Genomic DNA, 19717 nt, shown 5'->3' with positions numbered 1-19717 from the left:
GCTTCCCCTTCTCCTAGAAATGCATATGTTCATCCTCTCACACTTTGTTGCCTTTAGCAGCATTGCACTTGGCTAAATACACTGGCCTGGGGTGGGGGAGGGGGAAGATGCATGGACATTTGCCCTCAGGAGCCCCATCTACTCTACTCCCAGGCCCTTACCAGGGTTCATGGTGATGAAGATCCCACAGGACCACACCAGATTGATTTCAAAGCCCTCGAAATAGAAGCGGGTGAGGCCGGCAGCCAGGGCAGAGAGGATGGACAGGATCTGCTGGGCCACCACCGACAGCACCTCCACATTGATGCGGTTAAACTCATCAAAGCAGCCCCAGGCACCCGTCTGTAGTGGGGGGCGGGGGGCAGAGTTGCTGGGAGGAAGACAAGTGACCCCAGACTGGGAAAAACTAGAAACTGTGACTAACCTATCCTCCCCCCGAAATGTTTGGCTAGGAAGAGCGGCCTCTAAAATGAAAGTGTGCAAGTGTGCATGTGTGTGTGTGTGTGTGTGTGTGTGTGTCAGAAGGGGCTGTTGTAGTTTTGTAGTTTCTGGCCAGAACTTTCCATCAGACAGGAAGGATCTAGGAGAATGCCTGAGAGTCGTGGGTAGGAAAGAGAGCAGGGTAGGGAACTTGTGGGTGTTGAACGCCCCCAGCATGCACGACTTCATACAAGTTCTCTTACTGAATCCTTACATAACCTTCTGATTTTGCAAATAAGCAAAGTGAAGCTCAGGGAAGCGCAGGGACTTCCCCAGTTGTAAGACCTAACTGAGGCGATGCAGTGTCATCAGTTACAGGGCACTGAACCAGATCTGGGTTTCAGCTGATTTTCTGAAACTAAAAGATATACAGGGGGCCTCCTCGCCAGGCTGGCAGCATGCTGACCTGAGCCAGGCCTGAGTACATCCGGCCCATGGACTTATAGTCCAGGCCCTCGGAGCAGTTGACCACGATGACGTATATGCCGAGGGCCTTGCCCAGGTCCTTGACCGTCTCAGTCTTCCCTGTGCCCGCGGGACCTTTGGGGGATCCGCCTCGATGCAGGTGCAGGGCTGTGGTCAGTGTCATGTAACACCTGTGAGTGGAGGACAGGATTCAGGCCAAACTCCTAGAAGCCTTGACTCAGCATTCACTGCCCCCACCCCAAGCACCCTGTTCATTCCCCACGCCGACCTGTCGGTTAGGGGGGTGATGACGAGCCGACCAGAATTACCCAGGTACTCATAACCATACTGGAACTGTGTGTTGGTCTGACGGATCATACAGTCATCGAGATCCTGGGAAACAGGGCAGAGTAAGAGAGAGGTGGGCATGGAGGGAGAGTCAGGACTGTGGCTGAGAGGGGGGCTGGAAGCATCAGGGAGAAGACTGGGGGCTCCGTTTAGAGTTGGAAGGAGGGACGGGTTTACAGCTCAGATGGAAACTGGCAATTGAGCTGCACGTGTCCAGTCCAGTCCGTGGCAGCAGCTGCTGATCAAAGGGACACCTAGAGTGGGCACTCCCTGAAAACATGCCTCTTACCATTCCTGACGTGGCAGATCCAAGAGAGAGTTACCAGCTGGATTAGGGTGATGGGAGAGGGCTGAGGGCTGGGCTAAGATATTACTGTTTTTAGAGAACATGAATGTCATTAAAGCGTCAGTATAGGGCTTAGGGTTCAAGAATGGGATGCTGGCCCTTTCGCACCTTCTCCCAGTAGAAGCGCAGTTGGCTGAGCCAGTCGAAGGAGCTGACATCCATGAGGCCACTCTTATAAAGCTTCTCCAGCACATCCCGGGCATGGACTTCTATCGTCACCAGGGCCACAATTTTGAGGCGCATGATCTTGGTCAGGTTCCCCCTGATGGCCTCAGAGTACTTATTCAGTATTGACACCTGTGGAATGAGGCGGTGGAGAAGGTGGGCTGAGCCACCAAACCCTAATCGCCTTTGTCCCAGCCTCGTTCTTCTTCCAGCTTTGAGGATGACCTCACCCCCACTGCAGTTCCTGACCCTCTACATCAGCCCATACTTCTGACTCACCTGACCTCTCCTCGCTGGACACCTCCCATAGCGCACCCCATTCTGAGCCCTTCCCACCAGCTCATTGCTAATTCTCACTCCAATGGATCAGCCCCTCCTTCCAGCTCTGGTGCCAGGGCCCGGTCATTCTGGTGGTGTTTCCCCACCTGCTTTTTCTTCATGACCTTGAGGATCTTCTTGTCTGCCCGCTCCTTAGCTGTCAGCAGGCACTTGGTGACATCGGCCGTCCACTGGATCTGACTGGCGGTAATCACCACCTGGGGCATGTGTGGAGGCTCCATTCCAAAGGCCCATCCCTGGCCACCCACACAGCCCAGCTCCCATATCCTGGCTCATTCGGGACCAGGTGCTTCTGCTCTCAATACGCTTGACCTGTTCTGGAGGGTGGGCACAGGCCTAAGTCAGGAGCTAAGAGTCCAGCATGCAAGCTTCTGGGTCACAGCCCAGAACAGAGGGCAGGACACCTGCCTTTTGGGCGACTCCAGACTCTATCTTTACACTGGCTGCTCCCTTGTGGCTCCGTCCTCCTTGTTCCCTCATTTCTACTGACCCCAGCTCACCTGGCCAGCCCACTCCTTCACCCACTTGTCCCTCTTGTTGAGAAACTTCTTGAGGGCCAGGCGGCAGTTCCGGAGAAGGTCCCGGAGGGTCACTCTCATGGTCCGCTCCACATCTCCAAGCCAGGACTGGGGGGAGGTGAGAACAGGACGGCTCGGCCTCAGGGCCAGGGTAAAGAGTGCCCAGAGCGAAGGTGATTGGGAAGGAGGACCCCAGGGCTCTGGGGCCCAAGAGAAAAGCAGGAGCTGGGCAGCAGCTGCCTGAAGTCCCTGAGGGGCTTGGAGATGGGTCAGACGGACTTTAAGGAGAGCACGGTGGGGGTTAGAGTTTTAGTCATGGCAGGTGGGAGGCACAAAGGCCCCTTCACAGAGATGTTCTCTCCTTATAGAGCCAGCAAATTTAGAAGAATGAGCCTGCTTCTTAGACCCTGGCAACAGCTCACCTCCACAGGCCCTTCCAGAAGCACTGGGTGGAGGAAATCGATGTATTCACCGTCACCTGAGAACATTCCCAACGCTTCCCATTTGCTGCTGGGTCCCCCAACCTACAGAAGAAGCAGGAAGCTGTTGAGCCCTTTGGGGGTCATTTCTGCTCCTCTCACCTCCCCCTCTATATTACCAGTTCTAGGAAGTTCTGTCCCAGAAGTATCTGTCCCAGATACCCAGAATCATTACTATCCCCCTCCTCTTGGAGGGGCATGGTCTCCTCAGAGGCCGTGAACTCACTGACTTCACCATCCCTCCCCCACCCTCCTGCCCGTCGTGGCCACCTCCACCGACCTTCTGCATTCTCAGCAGTTTGATGTTGTCAAAGCATTTTTTGAGATGTGGCTGCACAGCCTCCGGGTTGCGGGACTGGCCCAGAATCTCCAGGAGGTCATCATTGGACAAGAAATAGAAGCGGGGGAAAATATGGCGCTTGGTCTCCAAATACATATCTAGGGACTTCTGGATGTCTTCAAGGATTGTGTTCATTTCTATCAATGTGTCCAGGAGGCCTGGGGAGGAGAACAGTGAGTGACATTCGTCGTGGTCCTTTTATCATTGCCCTGAGTGGATCTGGAGCCTCCACCTATACCCACTCTGCCAGCTCATGAATGCTGGGGCGCGGACTGCCATATGGTTTTTGGAAGCAGAGAAGTGTCCCCCAATCACTCTTTTCCCATCCTCCTCATGAACTCATTATTAAGTGTTCATTATACACTATGGTACATATTATACATTATATTAATTATGCATATATGATTCCATTAATATAACTACATATCCCATCAGTCTTTCCACCAAAGAAGTGGGGGCTCTGCCAATCATCCCAAGAGCTTCTGAACGTGAGAGACTGCTCTGCCCATAAACAATTCAGCAAGTTAAAACATTAGATTTAAATACATATCACATGTGCACAATGAAAAAGGTCTGCCATCACTGGGACTGCCAGTGTTCCTCGTGACAGAGTGAGAACAGTACTAGAGGACTTCCCTGGCAGTGCCTGGTTAATACACTGCACTTCCACTGCAGGGGGCACGGGTTTAACCCCTGGTCATGGAAGTGAGATCTGCAAGCTACATGATACCAAAAAAATGCCCCTCACTGGGAGGCAGATGTGGCTCTTTCATTTATCAGCATGTCATTTAACCTCAGGGAGATTTTACCTCTTTGTAAAATAGTAATAAGATCCACCTCAAAGAATAATTCGAGATATAAAATAAACTGTGTTCACACCTATAGGTTCTCAGTAATGTTAGTTTCCTCCCAGAGTTAGATTTTGATTGGCTTGTCCCCTGGTATTCCCAGTTTCTAGCTTATTGAAGAAACTATGGATGCCCTAGAGTCTGAACTCCAAGGTGACCCTCAGGCCTTCAAGGACAGAGTCTACAAACCATTAGAGCCTTTGAATGACCACATGAGTAGCCCCTGGAGACCACAGGGAGACCTGGTAGCCGTAGACAACGTGGATTTGTTCTGTGTGTTCAACCAAGAGAGAGTGTTGTTTTTACAGCTCTGCTTATTGTTCTAAAATGTAATTATATCAATTATCTCAAATATTATTAATAAAAATTCAAGTTCTCACTCTATTTTGCACATCCTAATACTTATCAGAGTAATTGAAATAAAGTGGGGTTTTTTTTTTTTTAATGTGTAGAGTTAAGGTTCTCGGGAAAATTTTTCAATTGTTAGATTGGCCCAGGCAAATAAACAGATTCTCTGTATCTCCTGCCAAAACTCTTCTCAGGCTACCTACCCACCCATCCATTGCCCAATCTGACTTTCTGGTTCTTTACCCCTATTGACCACAAATAACCAGACCTTACCACATATGCGTACATCTCCCCCATCTCTTTACCCAATCCCCATGTCTACCAAAGGGTCTACATTAAAGATTAGCTAGTCTATTAATAATAAACCAATTAAAGTCAAGGTAATAACAATAGCTCCTAGTAACCAAAGATTTTGTCTGTGCCATTTAACGGGATAAGTGCTTTATCTGCATTATCTCATTTACCTACATCATCTCATTGAATGAACCACATGGAGAAGAAGAGTGATTCCTTAATCAGAGTTTTTTGAGACACAGTGCTAATAACAGCACTACCTTTATGCTAGACACTGCACTGAATGCTTTACACTCCTTTATCATCCTCACAAAGACCCCAAGAAATAGCTATTATTAACCCCTCACTGTGGGAATTCCCTGGCAGCCCAGTAGTTAAGACTCCATGCTCCCAATGCTGGGGCCACAGGTTTGATCCCTGGTTGGGGAACTAAGATCCTACATCTGCCTCTGGCAGGGCCAAAATAAAAAAAGATCAAATAAAATACACTCCCCGCCCCCGACATACATACACATATACTACAGGCAAGGAAGCTGCAGTATGGAGGAAACGGCTGCCTAAAGGCATGCAATCAGGAAGGCAGGATTTTGAACTCAAGTCGGTCTGATTCCATATTCCATCCTCTTCACTGCTCTACTGTACTCTGCTCGAATATGTGTTGAGTTTAATCTACAGAACTACTATGTAATGCTTAGAAGAGTTTAATCTACAGAACTACTATGTAATGCTTAGAAGAGTTTAATCTACAGAACTACTATGTAATGCTTTAGGACAGTCGGGTACGATGGTCAATCTTTCAGTAAATGAAGCATGTGGGGCCTTCCCTGGTGGCTCAATGGTAAAGAATCCACCTGCCAATGCAGGAGACATGGGTTCGATCCCTGATCCAGTAAGATCCCAAATGCCAAGGGGAAACTAAGCCCCTTCACCACAACTACTGAGCCTGTGCGCTAGAGCCAGGGAGCCACAACTACTAAACCCTCGTGCCTAAAGTCTATGCTATACAACAAGAAAGTAGCCCCTGCTCCCCACAACTAGAGAAAAGCCATGCAGCAACGAAGACCTAGCATAGCCAAAAATAAATAAAATTCTTAAACTTTAAAAAAACATGAAGCCTGTGGCCATGACCTCACACACACACAGCATCTGCCGAGGCTGTGTCAGGGCTCAGACCTGGATAGTGGGTGCTCCGGAGAGCATTGGGGTCCTTGTTCACCCGGTCCATAATGGCCTTCCAGTTGCCATTGACTTGGTCGAATAAGCCTGATTCATTGGGCAGCTGCTTCCGGATGTCCTCTCCCAGGAAGATGTTCTGAAGGGCCAATAAGGGGTGTGAGAGGCTGTTTCCCACACCCTCTCCACTCTCTGCTCCCTGTGCTTAGACCAGGAGAGACAATGAAAGAGAAGAAGCATCAGAACCAAAGGGTGAGGGGCTCCCTGGTGGCTCAGTGATAAAGAATCCACCTGCCAACACAGCAGACACGAGTTCGGTCCCTGGTCTGGGAAGATCCCACATGCCACCGAGTGACTGAGCCCGGGAGCTGTGACTATTGAGCCTAAGTGCCCTAGAGCCTGTGCTCTGCAATGAGAGAAGCTGCTGCAATGAGAAGCCTGAGCACCGCAACAAGAGAGTAGCCCATGCAGCAGTGACAACCCAGCACAGCCAAAAATAAATAAATATGGAAAATGGAAAAAAAAAAAAAAAGAAAGAAAGAACCAAAGGGATGTCTAGGTTCTAGAACCAAACTTGGGATTAGGAGGCCAGGTATATGGGTTCAAGAAGAAAAATGGAAGGAGAACAAAGGCTTTTCAAGGAGGAAGCTGAAGATGAGAGGTAAGAACTCAGAGTCAGATGCTTAGGTCCTAGATGAAAAGTGGCTTTAGAGGTGGGACAATGGGGCTGATAATAGGGCAACTATCTAGATGCTCTGCAGAGAAAGGAGCCAAAACAGGATGTAGGGAGAGCTCAGGCGGTGATCCTAACCTCGAGGTACATCCACTGACGCTGCACTGTGAGCACCATCTCAATCACTTCCAAGATGAGGGAGAGGCAGCGCTCCCAGTGGTCCACATCTTTCTCAAAGGCCTTGACAAAGCGAGATGCCTTCATGGTAGACAGAGCCACCTGGTTATCTTCCAGGGCCTGGAATACTTCTTCTGTCCCTCTGGGGTGCAACGTATGAGAATCATAGTCCATCCCCACCTGCCAAACCGGGTCCCCACTCTGCAGCCCAGGTCCCGCAGCCCTGTCCACCTGAGTCGGTGATGGCCCTTATCCTTGTAGGGCACTATGTCAAGCTGAATCACATCCCAGGTCTTGGCAATGTTCTGTAATGCCTGTGGGGGACAGATCAATCAGGTATTTAGTCCCCAAGGGTAACAGGAGCTGGGAGGGACCCTCAGATCATGAAAAGCTGGAAGCTTTTGCTCCAGAATGCTGAGGAAACAGGGGAGTATGGGAGAGGACTCTATCATACCAGTTCTATAGCCAGCTCTTTGGTGGCTGAGGCAGAGATCTCCCCAATTTTCTCTACATGCTGATCCATCCCAAGCTCCACGATCTGCTCCAAGGTGAAGCTTTCTGATTCCTGATCAAACTCACGTTGGACCTCATCCCTGACCTGATCCCAATGCCTGTAGCCAGGGACAAAAAGTCAGATCAGCTGGGGACAAAAGGTCAGCAGGGCCTACTGGGAAGTGTGAGCATCACTCCCTAGCTTTCTTCTATTGGGATATGATGATTCCATGCCTTTATTAATCTGAAATTCAACAGGTATTTCCTAAATAGGCTCTAAGATCCTATTTTAGGCACCATGGGGAATACAGAGATTGAGCTGCTGACACTAGAAAAGGAGTTCAGATAGATAATCGCAGGTTTACTAGAGATGAGGTGCTGGGCCAAGTGCTCTACATGAGGCATTTCATTTTCATGATCACTCTATAAATGTTATTCCATTTGTAGGTGAAGAAATTGAGGCTTAGCGAGGTTAAATAACTTAAGCAAATAAAGTGGTTAGATTATACTTAATCATATAATAGATATTAGTGAAGCACTGCCAAAAGCATCATGCTAGAGGCAATATAAAAGAAGTAAAACTATTTACTCCTAAATGGATATACAATTATTAAAACACCACATATGAAATAGTCTATGCTAGCCTCAACAGTTTCAAAGTCCTCCTCTATAACATAAGTTCCAGATGCATTAAAAGAACTAAACTTGAGAAGCAAAATTATAAAGTATGCGAAGAGAGTACGGAGATGCTGTATTGACAGCTCTGGGATCAGCAAGGGCCTCTTAAGGCACAAAAGTGAAAAAACCCTAAAGGACAAATGTTAGACTTTGGACTACAAAATTCAGGCTTTTGTGGGACAGAAGACATAAAGTTGAGCTATGATAGACAACATAAATTGAGAGGAGACAGAAGGGAAAGAGCCAAGAAGGTCAGAGAACCCAGAAGAGTGTGACAGACAGGGAAAGGCAATGGGCTCTTGGGAAGCCTCCTTTCAAGGTGTGTGTTGGTGGACAGAGGGGCAGAGCAAGGTGGGAATGCCATGGAGGGAACAACCAGGAGAACCAGGTGACCACCAGGCCACACCAAGGTGTGAGGAGCAGCCTCACCGCTCTCGAAGCGCGGGGTTTCGCAGGTCTGAGATGAGCGGCATGGTCCTCTTGAACTGCTCTATTTTGGAGCGAGTGGTTTCAATAATTTCCCAGTTTCGGTCCTGAGCAAAAGCAAGAGACGTCAGGAGACCTGCCCCCTTTCCAGCGCAGCCCGCCTTCCTCAGTCGCCTGCCCGCGGCCCTCCACCCTCGCCTCACACACCTTGTACTCTTTGGCCAGTCTAGTGAGGCGGCGAAACAGCCCATGGGCCATGGTCTCCATGGCCTCTGTCTGCAGGGTCAGGAACCGGCCTGCCTTCCACTGGTTCCAGTTTTCCTCCCAGTCTCGGGTGATCTCCCAGACTTGCTGCAGCGCGTCCAGCTCCTTTGGGGACCAGACCAGACGGGTGACAGAGGCAGACGACTCCTACCCTCCTTCTCCCTGACAAACACTTCCTCTCATCCTCAGGAGATTTTCCCTCCCGGCAACGCAGAGCTGCCTCCCCCTCAGTTCACACTTTTTCCTCCACTCTTTTGCTTTAAGAGCGCCTCAAGGAACAAGCACTTGAAAAGATCCTCAATGCCAATAGTCAGTAGGGACATGCAAATCAAAACCACAGGGAGATATTTCACACCCACCAGAATGACTATGGCCAAAAATAAAGGGAGAAGTGTTGACAAGGATGTGGAGAAATAGGAACCCTCGTACGCTGCTGGGGGAGCGTAAAATGGTGCATTTGCTGTGGAAAACAGCTTGGAGGTTCCTCAAAAAGTTAAACACAGAGTTACCTTGTGATCAGCAATTCCACTCCTACGTCCATACCCACAGGAATTGGCAATGGGAACTCAAACATATGCAAGTACAGGCATAGTCAGAGCAGCACTCCTTACAGTAGCTAAAAAGTGGAAACAACCTAAATGCCCATTGACAGGTTAATGGATAAACAAATGTGGTATATCCATACAATGGAATATTATTCACCCATAAAAAGGAACGAGGTACTGACACATGCTGCTGCATGGGTGATCCTTGAAAATATTAGACAAATGTAAGAAGCCATACACAAAAGGTCACATATTGCATGCTTCCATTTATACGGAATGTCCAGAATAGGAAACATCCACGTTCAGTAGACCATTAAAAACCATGAGGGTGAGGGATACCAACCCTCTATGCAGTGGAAAATCTGTGTATAACTTATAGTCTGCCCTCCATATCTGCAGTATATCTATATCCACAGTTTCCCATCTGTGGATTCAACCACAGATTGTATAGTATTATAGTATTTACTATTGTAAGACATCCATGTAAGCGGACCTTATCAGTTCAAACCCAGTGTTGTTTAAGGGTCAACTATACATAGAAAATAGATTAGTGGTCGAGAGAGGCTAGGGGAGAGGGAACAGGGTAGGGTATGATTGCTAAAGCATTTCTTTGGGGGGTGATGAAAATATTGTAGAATTATAAGTGATAGTTGTACAACATCGTGAATGTACTGAATACCACTGAACTGTTCATTTGTAAAATGGTTCTTTTGCTCTCCGAGTTTTACCTCCATTTTTTAAAAAAGCTCCTCATGCACCCATCTTCCTGGTCCCAGGTGTTTTTTGAGGCCCATGGGACCTCTTCTCCTGCTTCCTACCCACCCCCCCTCCCCGGGTCACCATGAGGGCCTTGCTGGGCACACCACCTTCTCCAGGTTCTGCAGGTCCTTGGAGGCTGGCTGCTCGATCTTGAAGATGCCCAGGTTGGCACGGAGGATGTTTTCTTCCTCCCGCATGGCATTCAGCATGGCCCGCACATGGGCAATCTGCTCCAGGGCTGCCTGGTGCCCCACACTGCTGGTGAAGGGGCCTGTGGGGAATCCAAGGTGAGGTTCAGATTCTCACTCAAAGCCAAGGTCCTCTGAAAGGCCATTGTGGCTCGCCTACCTCTTTGTGTATAAATCTCACTTCTCTCCTCCCACAAGAGAAGGAAAACAAGAGGGGATGCATTGAAAAAAATGCATTGAAACTACTAACTGTGGCTGGAGAGTCAGTAATGAGTGAGATGAAAAGCTGGTGTAAGAAAACTGGAGTCGTGAGCAGGGCTGCTGCCTTCCAGCCAAAACTCAGTGACAACAGGTATATCACTGACAGCAGTGCCTGGCTCTTTCCCTTGTTTGGCACTTTCCTGGGACCCACACTTTGAAAGACTGGGTCAAGACAAGGGAAAAGCAGAAGGAAAGGTCGCGAGAAGGGTACCTTTGCCTTCAAATTCTTCCAGAAGATTGTGTGCTTTCTTCTTGAAGTCATCAGCTGAGTGAATGAGGCCTGTCTTGAACTTCTCCTTGTGTTTCTTCAGCATCTGTTCACTGTCCAGCAGTGTTTGCTGGAAGGCAACCCACTCCCCACCGAGACTGTCCAGCATTTCCAGCACCTGGGGACATCACAAAGGGGAGGGTGGCCCACGGAGCTCTTTCTGTCCCACCAACTCCCTGAAGAACTCTTTTCCAATCCTCTAGACCAGAGTCTGTGGCCAAGTTCCAAGCTCTTGGGCAACAAGGCCCAAAGAGATCAAGCAGTTGCTGGGCCTGAAAGAAATCCTCCAGCTGACCCAAAAGAGCACACAAGTTAACTTTGGCTCTCAGAGGCTCTGGGGCCTTGCACCTTCTCCCCTACTCACTTCTCTGCTCTCCCTCCTGACAGCCAAGCACCTAGGGCTGGGATGGGCCGCTGGAACTCACATTGTCCTGGACTGGCACTTCGTACTTCTCGAGGATGGCAAATTGCTCGTGAATGGGAGGGATCTGGGTTTCCATGGTGGGCAGTTCGTGCTGCAGGGTCTCCATGAGTTGCAAACTGACCCCTAGTTCCTCCAGGGTCTGGGGAGGGCGGCTGATTCTGCAGGCAGGGGAAGGGAGCGAGGGTGGGTGGGAAGGCCAGGCCTACTCTCCCCAACTGGTAGCCCTAGCCAGTGTGCCCCCGCCCATCGAAGTCCTGCCCGCATACTTCTCCGAGTTCTCCTGCAGGTAGGTGTGCAGCTCCAGGAGCCGCCTGGCCGCCATCTCCTTGAGCAGGGTCGTGAACTTGTTCTGCCACTCGTTGCAGTGCTGCACCAGCGAGAACTTGAGGTGCGAGCAGTCCAGGAGCACAAACTGGATGTTGAGGACCGTCTCCTCCTTCTGCACATTATTAGCCACCTCTGTGTAGCTGAAAGGGCCCACACATCCCCACTAGGATGGCTTTTCCTTGGCAGACGTGCCGGACACCCTGACTCGGTGGTATTTTCCACCCATCCAGCATCCTTCTGCCCCCAGGTGTTCCCCACTTCCACCTGCCCGGGGCAAACTGTTGTGATCGTGTCATTTTCCCTTCACTGCTTTCAGACACCTTGGTCTGATTTCAAGGCACAGAGATCCAGGCTGAGTTCACACAGGCCTGCTCACCAGCTCTGTGCCCTCAGGTGGGTTACTTAATGGCTCTGAGCCTCAGTCTCCTCATCTGGAATGTGGCAATGAGAACAGAACCCACCCCGTGAGGCTGTGGAGAGGATGACGGTGGCCACTGTACATAAAGCCCTCTGCTGACTTCCTGGATGCTCACTGTTTGGTGAACACGCTCTCCCTACCCATCTCTGCATACTGGCATCCTACCCATTCCAAAAAGGCCAGCCCAAAAGTCACTCCCTTCATCCACGTCCTTCCTCCTCTAACATCCCCAGGTTGGACATTCTCTCTCCTTCCAATGAACTGCCCAGCACTTTGCATGCCTCACCCACAGCGCTGATCACAGGGAAGCTGATATAAGAGCAATGAGCATGTTAGCCCATGCAGGCTTCAGAGTTCACACAGTGCTTCCACGTGTACTTAATAACCTCACAACGTTATGTGGTTGATAGTATAACACTGATTTCACAGAAAACTGAGGCCCAGAGAATGAGAGGAACCGACCTAAGATTATACGGCTGTAAATGGTGGAGATGGGATTTCAACATTCCTCAAGGCTCCACAGCCACTGCTCTGTCAGCAATATTTGTATCTTCCCCACTGCACTAGAGCCCTTGGGAGGAGAAAACTTGCTTTTTTTTTTATTCTTCACGACCCATAAGACAATGGTGGTTTTCGAACAAATGAATGAATGACTAGAGGACAAAGAGATGAGGGTTCAGATCAGAATTTAAGAATCTTCTTCAGAAAAAAAAAAAAAAGAATCTTCTTCAGGGACTTCCCTGGTGGTCTAGTAGTTAAGAATCTGCCTTCCAATGCGGGGTTGTGGGTTCAATCCCTGGTCAGGGAACTAAGATCACATGAGCTGTGGAGCAACTAAGCCCATGTGCCAAAACAAGAGAAAGCCCATGTGCAGAACGAAAGTGAAGCCCAAAATAAGTAAATTAAATAAATAAATTTTTAAAAATAGACTCTTCTTCAATTTAACTCCCGTCTGCACTTTTAAAATGAAACTGTTCACGTCTCTTACCTTCCAGATCCTTAGCATCTCTCCTCTTCCAGCGGGATCCTATGGTACTCCCCACAAGAGCAACTTTTCCCTTATATCTTTTTTATTTTTTGGTAAAAAGTCTTTTATTTTTGACAACTCTTTAGGGTTTTTTAAATTAATTTACTTATAATTGGAGGATAATTGCTTTATAGGGTTTTTAAGTTACTAACCACATGCATATTTTATTTTCTAAAAGCCATAAACTCTAATGATGTTTTCAAACATAATAAGTGAGAAATGGATTCCATATTAACTTAATTTTTTAAGACTCTAATTATATGAATGACAATGTGTGAATTTGTACAGGTGTAGAGAGAGTTCTGAAATGACACATAGAAAGATTTTTAAGTATTTTTTTTTTTAAAAAAACAAGTTTACTGTGAAGAGTCTCTTGATGAAAGTGAAAGAGGAGAGTGAAAAAGTTGGCTTAGAACTCAACATTCAGAAAACTAAGATCATGGCATCTGGTCCCATCACTTCATGGCAAATAGATGGGAAACAGTGGAAATAGTGACAGACTTATTTTGTGTGGCTCCAAAATCACTGCAGATGGTGACTATACCCATGAAATTAAAAGATGCTTACTCCTTGGAAGGAAAGTTATGACCAACCTAGACAGCATATTAAAAAGCAGAGACATTAATTACTTTGCCAACAAAGGTCCATCTAGTCAAGGCTATGGTTTTTCCAGTGTGTGGATGTGAAAGTTGGACTATAAAGAAAGCTGAGCGCAGAAGAATTGATGCTTTTGAACTGTGGTGTTGGAGAAGACTCTTGAGAGTCCCTTGGACTGCAAGGAAATCCAACCAGTCCATCCTAAAGGAGATCAGTCCTGGGTGTTCATTGGCAGGACTGATGTTGAAGCTGAAACTCCAATACTTTGGCCACCTGATGTGAAGAGCTAACTGATTTGAAAAGACCCTGATGCTGGGAAAGATTGAGGGCAGGAGGAGAAGGGGATGTCAGAGGGTGAGATGGTTGGATGGCCACCGACTCGATGGACATGAGTTTGAGTGGACTCCAGGAGTTGGTGATGGACAGGGAGGCCTGGTGTCCATGGGGTCACAAAGAGTTAGACACGACTGAGCAACTGAACTGAACTGAACTGACTGTGACAGAACGTTCTAGACTCATTTATAAATTTTAAGCAGGTGAGGAAATCATTATTAATATGCTCTTTTGAGAAGACTGATGGAAACTCTAAATTGCTGATGTGGTGCTTCAGCAGAGAGATTAGTGGGAAAAAAATCTAATTGACGTTTCTTTTTTTCCCAGCTCTCATTGGATCCCTACCTCCTTGAGAAACAAAGGTCCAGTGCCTTTCTTCTCATTTCCTGCCCACCCCTCAGTCTCCAGGCCAGACCCCCTCCTATGATCCTCACAGCTCCTTACCGGGCAATGTCAGCATCAAAGGAAGAGACAGGCGGGTTGAGACGCTGATATCGGCGGATGAAGGAGTCCTTGTTGATCTCCCAGATCTCGCGGTACATGTCCCAGGTCTTGAGGTAGTTCTGCAGCAGGCTTGCATTGTTGGTCATGCCGCTGCTGATCTGGGCCTGGATCTTCTTGATGTCCTCATCCCGCTCTTCAAGACCCAGCAAGATACTTCTTACTAACCTCCACCCCGACCCAAGCTCCAGCCCAGCCCCTGGCTACTGCCCCAGAGTCTACCCTCCAACATCACCTCCCCAAAGAAACACACTCAAATGTGAGTAGTAGGAAACGAAGGAGGAAGCAGAACATAAAAGAATGACTCTGTTCTGGGAGATTCAGATGTCTCACCTGTTGGTATCCAGGCCTCTTACATCCCAGCCCTGTTACCCAAACAGTTCCTTCCAGGTCTCTTCACACCAAACTCCAAACTCCTTGAGCATCAGTCACCTAATTTTGACCCTTCCTTGTCTGTGTCCTGTTTCCCTTCCCCAATCCAGCCCCTTGACCTGGGTTTTCCACCATCCATGGAGACGACTGGCCAGGTATGTCCGGAAACAGCCCTGGTCTCTCCTCCTAGCTCCACATGGTCCTAGGCTTTTTTTTTTTTCTCTCAATTAATTTTTTGTTGTTGTTGTTCACACCACGTGGCATGTGGGATCCTAGTTCCGCAACTAGGGACCAAACCCACTCTTCCTGCACTGGAAGTGCATGTGGAGTCTTAACCACTGGACTGCCAGGGAATGCCCTCATCTGGTCCTAGGCTTTTGATACTCCTGCACTGGATGCCTACTCACCCACGATGGTGTGGATGGGCTCACGCTGAAACTTGCGCTTGATGAGAATTTCAGGGAGGTGGCGGAAGACAGAGATGGTGGAGAAGAGGTGGTTGCCAATGTCATTGACCACACTTGCCAAGGTCTGCAGAGTGGGTGAGAACTCCACCTGTGGGAGCATCATGGAGAGGGCTCAGCAGAGGCCGTAGAGGAGGTGAGTTCAGGACCAGGCAGGCTAGACACCTCAGAACCAGGCCTGGAGGCTGTAGGACAAAACCATGCCTAGGGCCAAGTCTAAGGATTAATGGAAACTGACAAAGTGCGATGGTTTCAGGATGTTCGGGGCAAAGTGGTTCCGACCCACCTGGGCCACACCTCCCTGAAGATCATTCTTCAAAATGACAAGCACTCGGAAGAGTGGGTTGGGGGTGGTCTTGCCATCCCCATTGATGGCCTTGGACAGTTCCAACAGAGACCACTTCACGTTCAGCCTCAAGGCATCCTCCATCATGTGGTCCAACCGAATCGTGTACAGCATCCACTGCTGCTGAATCTGTGGGAAGAGTGGGAAAGAGAATCCCTCAGGGAAAACAGGGCAGGTCCTGGGAAATGAGAACCAGCCAACAAGGAGGGAAATGAGTTGTTTTAATAGAAAGGCAGACGCCAAGTCCTGAAGGAAGAGGCTGGAAAGCTGAAGGCTGGGTGAATCCAAGGCTAGAGTGGGATGTCTGAGAGGCACACACAGAATCGGGGTGGGGAGGGAGGGGGATGACCAAGAGAAGGTTCTTATGGGGCTGGGGGGGCTGGGGATCTGCTCACCCACAAAGCCCTGGCCACAGGATCCTTACCTCAGGGCCGTCATTCTTGAAGACTTCATAGGAGTTGGTCATGATGGCCACCACATCCTGATGCAGGCTCATCAATTTCTGTTGAATGGCTGCCCTATGCTCTCTTTGGTCCTCCTCAAATTCCATGTCCCTGTATACCCGTTTGCCGCTGATGTGCACCAGCAGTGTCTCTGATATCTCTTGGGCTCGCCAGCCGATGGTCAGAGTGGATGCCTTGAACTCATTCACGATCGTCTGTACCTGGAGTCAGACCCCACCCGTGGGGGAGTCTGGGAACAGATCCTCTAGGCCTAATTCCATTCTCCCATCTATTCTCTAGCTAGAATTACTGACAAAAAAAAGAAAAGTCCTTCACTAAACACACTTCATTTCTTTCACACAATTCCCCTGGTCTCTCCACCACTACCCGAGACTTGGGTATTAAGTACCCACATGTAAGCTTTTCAGTCAGCCTTGCAGACCTTTAGGGTCGAATGACCATGACCTACCTTGCTGGCATGTATGCGGCACTCTGTGATGAAAAAAGCACTGGCCCCCTTCAAGGCCCAGTGCAGCTTCTTGAGCCCAGGGTGGATCTTCTTATCCAGGAACCGGATACGTTCTTTGAACAGGGCCTGCTCGTCTGGGGACAGCATGGCAATGATCCTGCGAGTAAGAGAAGGTCAGTACCTAATGGGGACGAGCTCAGACAGACCTTACCTCCACACCAGGACACTTGGTGGAGAAATATGAAAGTTCATGATTCTAGGCAAGGACTTTCCAATACAACTTCCTGCGGTGATGGAAATGTTCTGCCATTTGTGCTGCCCAGTATGGTAGCCACTAGCCTCATGTGGCTGTGGGGCACCTGAAATGTGGCCTGTGCAAATGAGTAACTGAATTTTAAACTTTTATTTAATTTTGATTAACTTAAATAGAAAAATCCACATGCATTTAGTGGCTACTGTACTGGACAACACAGTTCTAGACACCCAAACAAGACTGCTGGTCCCACCCCTTTGGACTTGAAATGGCCTGATAAAGGTACCCAATTTTGAGCAAAGCCTCACTTCAGAGATGAGTGCCAGTGGCATTAAGAGGAGGGCCAGCATGACCTTGCTTGGTTCAACCAACCTTATGTTGTTATGGGCCCATAAACCTAATGCCATCAACTTCCTTCCCAGAGAAGTGACTCAGGCCAACAATATACATGGTCCAAGTGCCTGATGGGGTGGGAGGGGACCTGCTGTTTTGCTCTGTACTCTAAAGATAGAAGACAACACTGCAAGGGACAGGAATAATCGTAGGGCCACATGAGAGAGAACAGGAAACTTTTTTTTTCTTGAGATGGACAAAATATGAAGGATGTGTACTGTAGGAAATGGACAATATCATGGGGCAGATAAAAAACAAAGAGAAGGCAGGAAGTGGCATGCAGGAGGGCTTCAGTGAGGAGTGGGCCCCACCTGTTGTAGTCCCGAGCGACAAGCAGCAGGTTTTCTTGAAGAACGCGCAGGTCCTCGGCACGTTCAGCCACATTCACCACGTAATGGGGCGTCTCGAACAGCAACCGCTCCCAGTAGTCGATCTCCACAAAGAGGATCAACAGGGTCCTTGGGGAGAAAGACAGGCAGAGCCTCTGAGGGGACTGTGCAAGGGTGCAAGCCAGAACCAACACCAGTTCAAGAGGTATGGGGTTAGGGCACACGGAGACATTTAAAAGTAAGAAGTGAAGCAGCGGGGCTTCCCTGGTGGTCCAGTGGCTAAGACTCTGCACTTCCCATGCAGGGGGCCTGGGTTCAATCCCTAGTCAGGGAACTGGATTCCACATGCTGCAACTACGGCCCAGTGCAGCGAAATAAATAGATAAAACAAAATAAATGAAGCAGAACCTCTGGGTAAAGAAGGCAACTGGACCCGCTGACTTTTGCTCCTCTTCCCAAACCACTAAAACAACAGTAAAGAATGTTTCATTTGTTTAAGGCATAAGTCCACAAATACAACGAGATAATAACTGAAAACATTTGAAAAGTGGAAGAGCAGATGGGTAAGGAGCAGAAGAAAAGTCTTCAGCTGGCGGTGGAGATGGCTAAAAACCCCCTCCAAAGGCTCGGGGGGCTGGTAGCTCCAAGGATCTCAGAAAATGGGTGATGGTGGGACTAAAACAAGCAGAATAGCTGAAAGTTTAGGAAGTGGCCCTACTCGTGTCCCCTCTCCTACTTCGCAGAGTTAAGCAAGTTGCCCCTCCTTGCCCCAGTGTAAGACTGCAGGCTTCTTGTCTGGGGAAGCAATGCAGAGACAAACAGAGGGTTCTCTGGACTGGGGACCCCAGGCCCAGTTGCAGGAGAGAAAGCAGGGGCGGTGGGCTACCACGTACACATGAATGTTAAGACCCCCACTTCCCCTTCCCACCCAGACACCAGCACTCTGGCACCGGGACCTATATCCTCCGGAACAGAGTTTGAGAGATGGTTTTCTGTGACCTCAGACCAGCCTAAACGGAAACCTGCCGAGGGTGATGACCTCTGGAGTCGCCAGGAAACAGTCCATTCAGACAGGCCTGCAGTTGAGAAGCCCCCCTTCCTGCTCAGCAGAGCTGCCAATCAGCTTTCCAGCCCCCGTCCCTGAAATACAATCAGACAACCAAAGGTCGCAGAACACTGGTCTCTGCCTCTCCTTGCACAAAAGGTGGGAGTCAGTTCAGTTCAGTCACTCAGTCGTGTCCGGCTGTTTGCAACCCCATGGACCGAAGCACGCCAGGTCTCCCTGTCCATCACCAACTCCTGGAGTTTACTCAAACTCATGCCCATTGAGTCGGTGATGCCATTCAACCATCTCACCCTCTGATGTCCCCTTCTCCTCCTGCCCTCAATCTTTCCGAGCATCAGGGTCTTTTCCAATGAGCCAGTTCTTCACATCAGGTGGCCGAAGTATTGGAGTTTCAGCTTCAACATCAGTCCTGCCAATGAAAATTCAGGGCTGATCTCCTTTAGGATGGACTGGTTGGTTCTCCTTGCAGTCCAAGGTACTCTCAAGAGTCTTCTCTAACACCACAGTTCAAAAGCATCAGTTCTTCTGCGTTCAGCTTTCTTTATAGTCCAACCCTCACATCCATACATGACTACTGGAAAAACATAGCCTTGACTAGATGGACCTTTGCTGGCAAAGTAATGCCTCTGCTTTTTAAGAAGCTGTCTAGGTTGGTCATAACTTTCCTTCCTAGGAGTAAGCGTCTTTTAATTTCATGGCTACAGTCACCATTTTGGGGGCTCACCATTTTGGAGCCCCCAAAAATAAAGTCTGTCACTGTTTCCATTGTTTCCCCATCTATTTGTCATGAAATGATGGGACCAGATGCCATGATCTTAGTTTTCTGAATGTTGAGTTTAAACCCAACTTTTTCACTCTCCTCTTTCACTTTCATCAAGAGGCTCTTTAGTTCTCTCTTCGCTTTCTGCCATAAGGGTGGTGTCATCTGCATATTTGAAGTTATTGGTATTTCTCCCAGCAATTTTGATTCCAGCTTGTGCTTCATCCAACCTAGCGCTTCTCATGATGTACTCTGCATATAAGCTAAATAAGCAAAGTGAAAATATATAGACTTGACGTACTCCTTTTCCTATTTGGAACCAGTCTGTTGTTCCATGTACAGTTCTAACTGCTGCCTCCTGACCTGCATACAGGTTTCTCA

The 19717-nt window shown here is 48.7% G+C and overlaps 1 protein-coding gene and 1 non-coding gene across 5 annotated transcripts in view; one reads left to right on the top strand and one right to left on the bottom strand.

Moving 5' to 3' along the window:
- Positions 1–19717, bottom strand: part of DNAH2 (dynein axonemal heavy chain 2) — a 107731-nt gene that overhangs the window by 49905 nt on the left and 38109 nt on the right. For all 4 annotated transcript variants that reach the window (XM_020869045.2, XM_020869047.2, XM_020869048.2 and 1 more), the window contains 24 exons: positions 17493–17639; positions 16536–16692; positions 16048–16287; positions 15564–15752; positions 15221–15368; positions 14385–14577; positions 11505–11705; positions 11240–11396; positions 10758–10932; positions 10205–10368; positions 8737–8898; positions 8533–8636; positions 7388–7544; positions 7165–7247; positions 6895–7075; positions 6084–6222; positions 3361–3578; positions 3024–3125; positions 2584–2709; positions 2170–2280; positions 1688–1876; positions 1175–1278; positions 887–1076; positions 162–342 (listed from right to left, as the gene is read on the bottom strand). In XM_020869045.2, the coding sequence (XP_020724704.2) occupies positions 162–342; positions 887–1076; positions 1175–1278; positions 1688–1876; positions 2170–2280; positions 2584–2709; positions 3024–3125; positions 3361–3578; positions 6084–6222; positions 6895–7075; positions 7165–7247; positions 7388–7544; positions 8533–8636; positions 8737–8898; positions 10205–10368; positions 10758–10932; positions 11240–11396; positions 11505–11705; positions 14385–14577; positions 15221–15368; positions 15564–15752; positions 16048–16287; positions 16536–16692; positions 17493–17639 (3818 nt within the window). The remainder of the gene's footprint in view (positions 1–161; positions 343–886; positions 1077–1174; positions 1279–1687; positions 1877–2169; positions 2281–2583; positions 2710–3023; positions 3126–3360; positions 3579–6083; positions 6223–6894; positions 7076–7164; positions 7248–7387; positions 7545–8532; positions 8637–8736; positions 8899–10204; positions 10369–10757; positions 10933–11239; positions 11397–11504; positions 11706–14384; positions 14578–15220; positions 15369–15563; positions 15753–16047; positions 16288–16535; positions 16693–17492; positions 17640–19717) is intronic.
- On the top strand, positions 17772–17844 carry TRNAG-UCC (transfer RNA glycine (anticodon UCC)). The gene has a single exon. It is a non-coding gene; the product is annotated as a tRNA-Gly (tRNA).

Source organism: Odocoileus virginianus, chromosome 17 (genome assembly GCF_023699985.2).
Source record: "Odocoileus virginianus isolate 20LAN1187 ecotype Illinois chromosome 17, Ovbor_1.2, whole genome shotgun sequence".
Classification (NCBI taxonomy): domain Eukaryota; kingdom Metazoa; phylum Chordata; class Mammalia; order Artiodactyla; family Cervidae; genus Odocoileus; species Odocoileus virginianus.
Note: the sequence above shows the minus strand (reverse complement) of the source record. Positions and strands in the feature narration are given on the sequence as shown.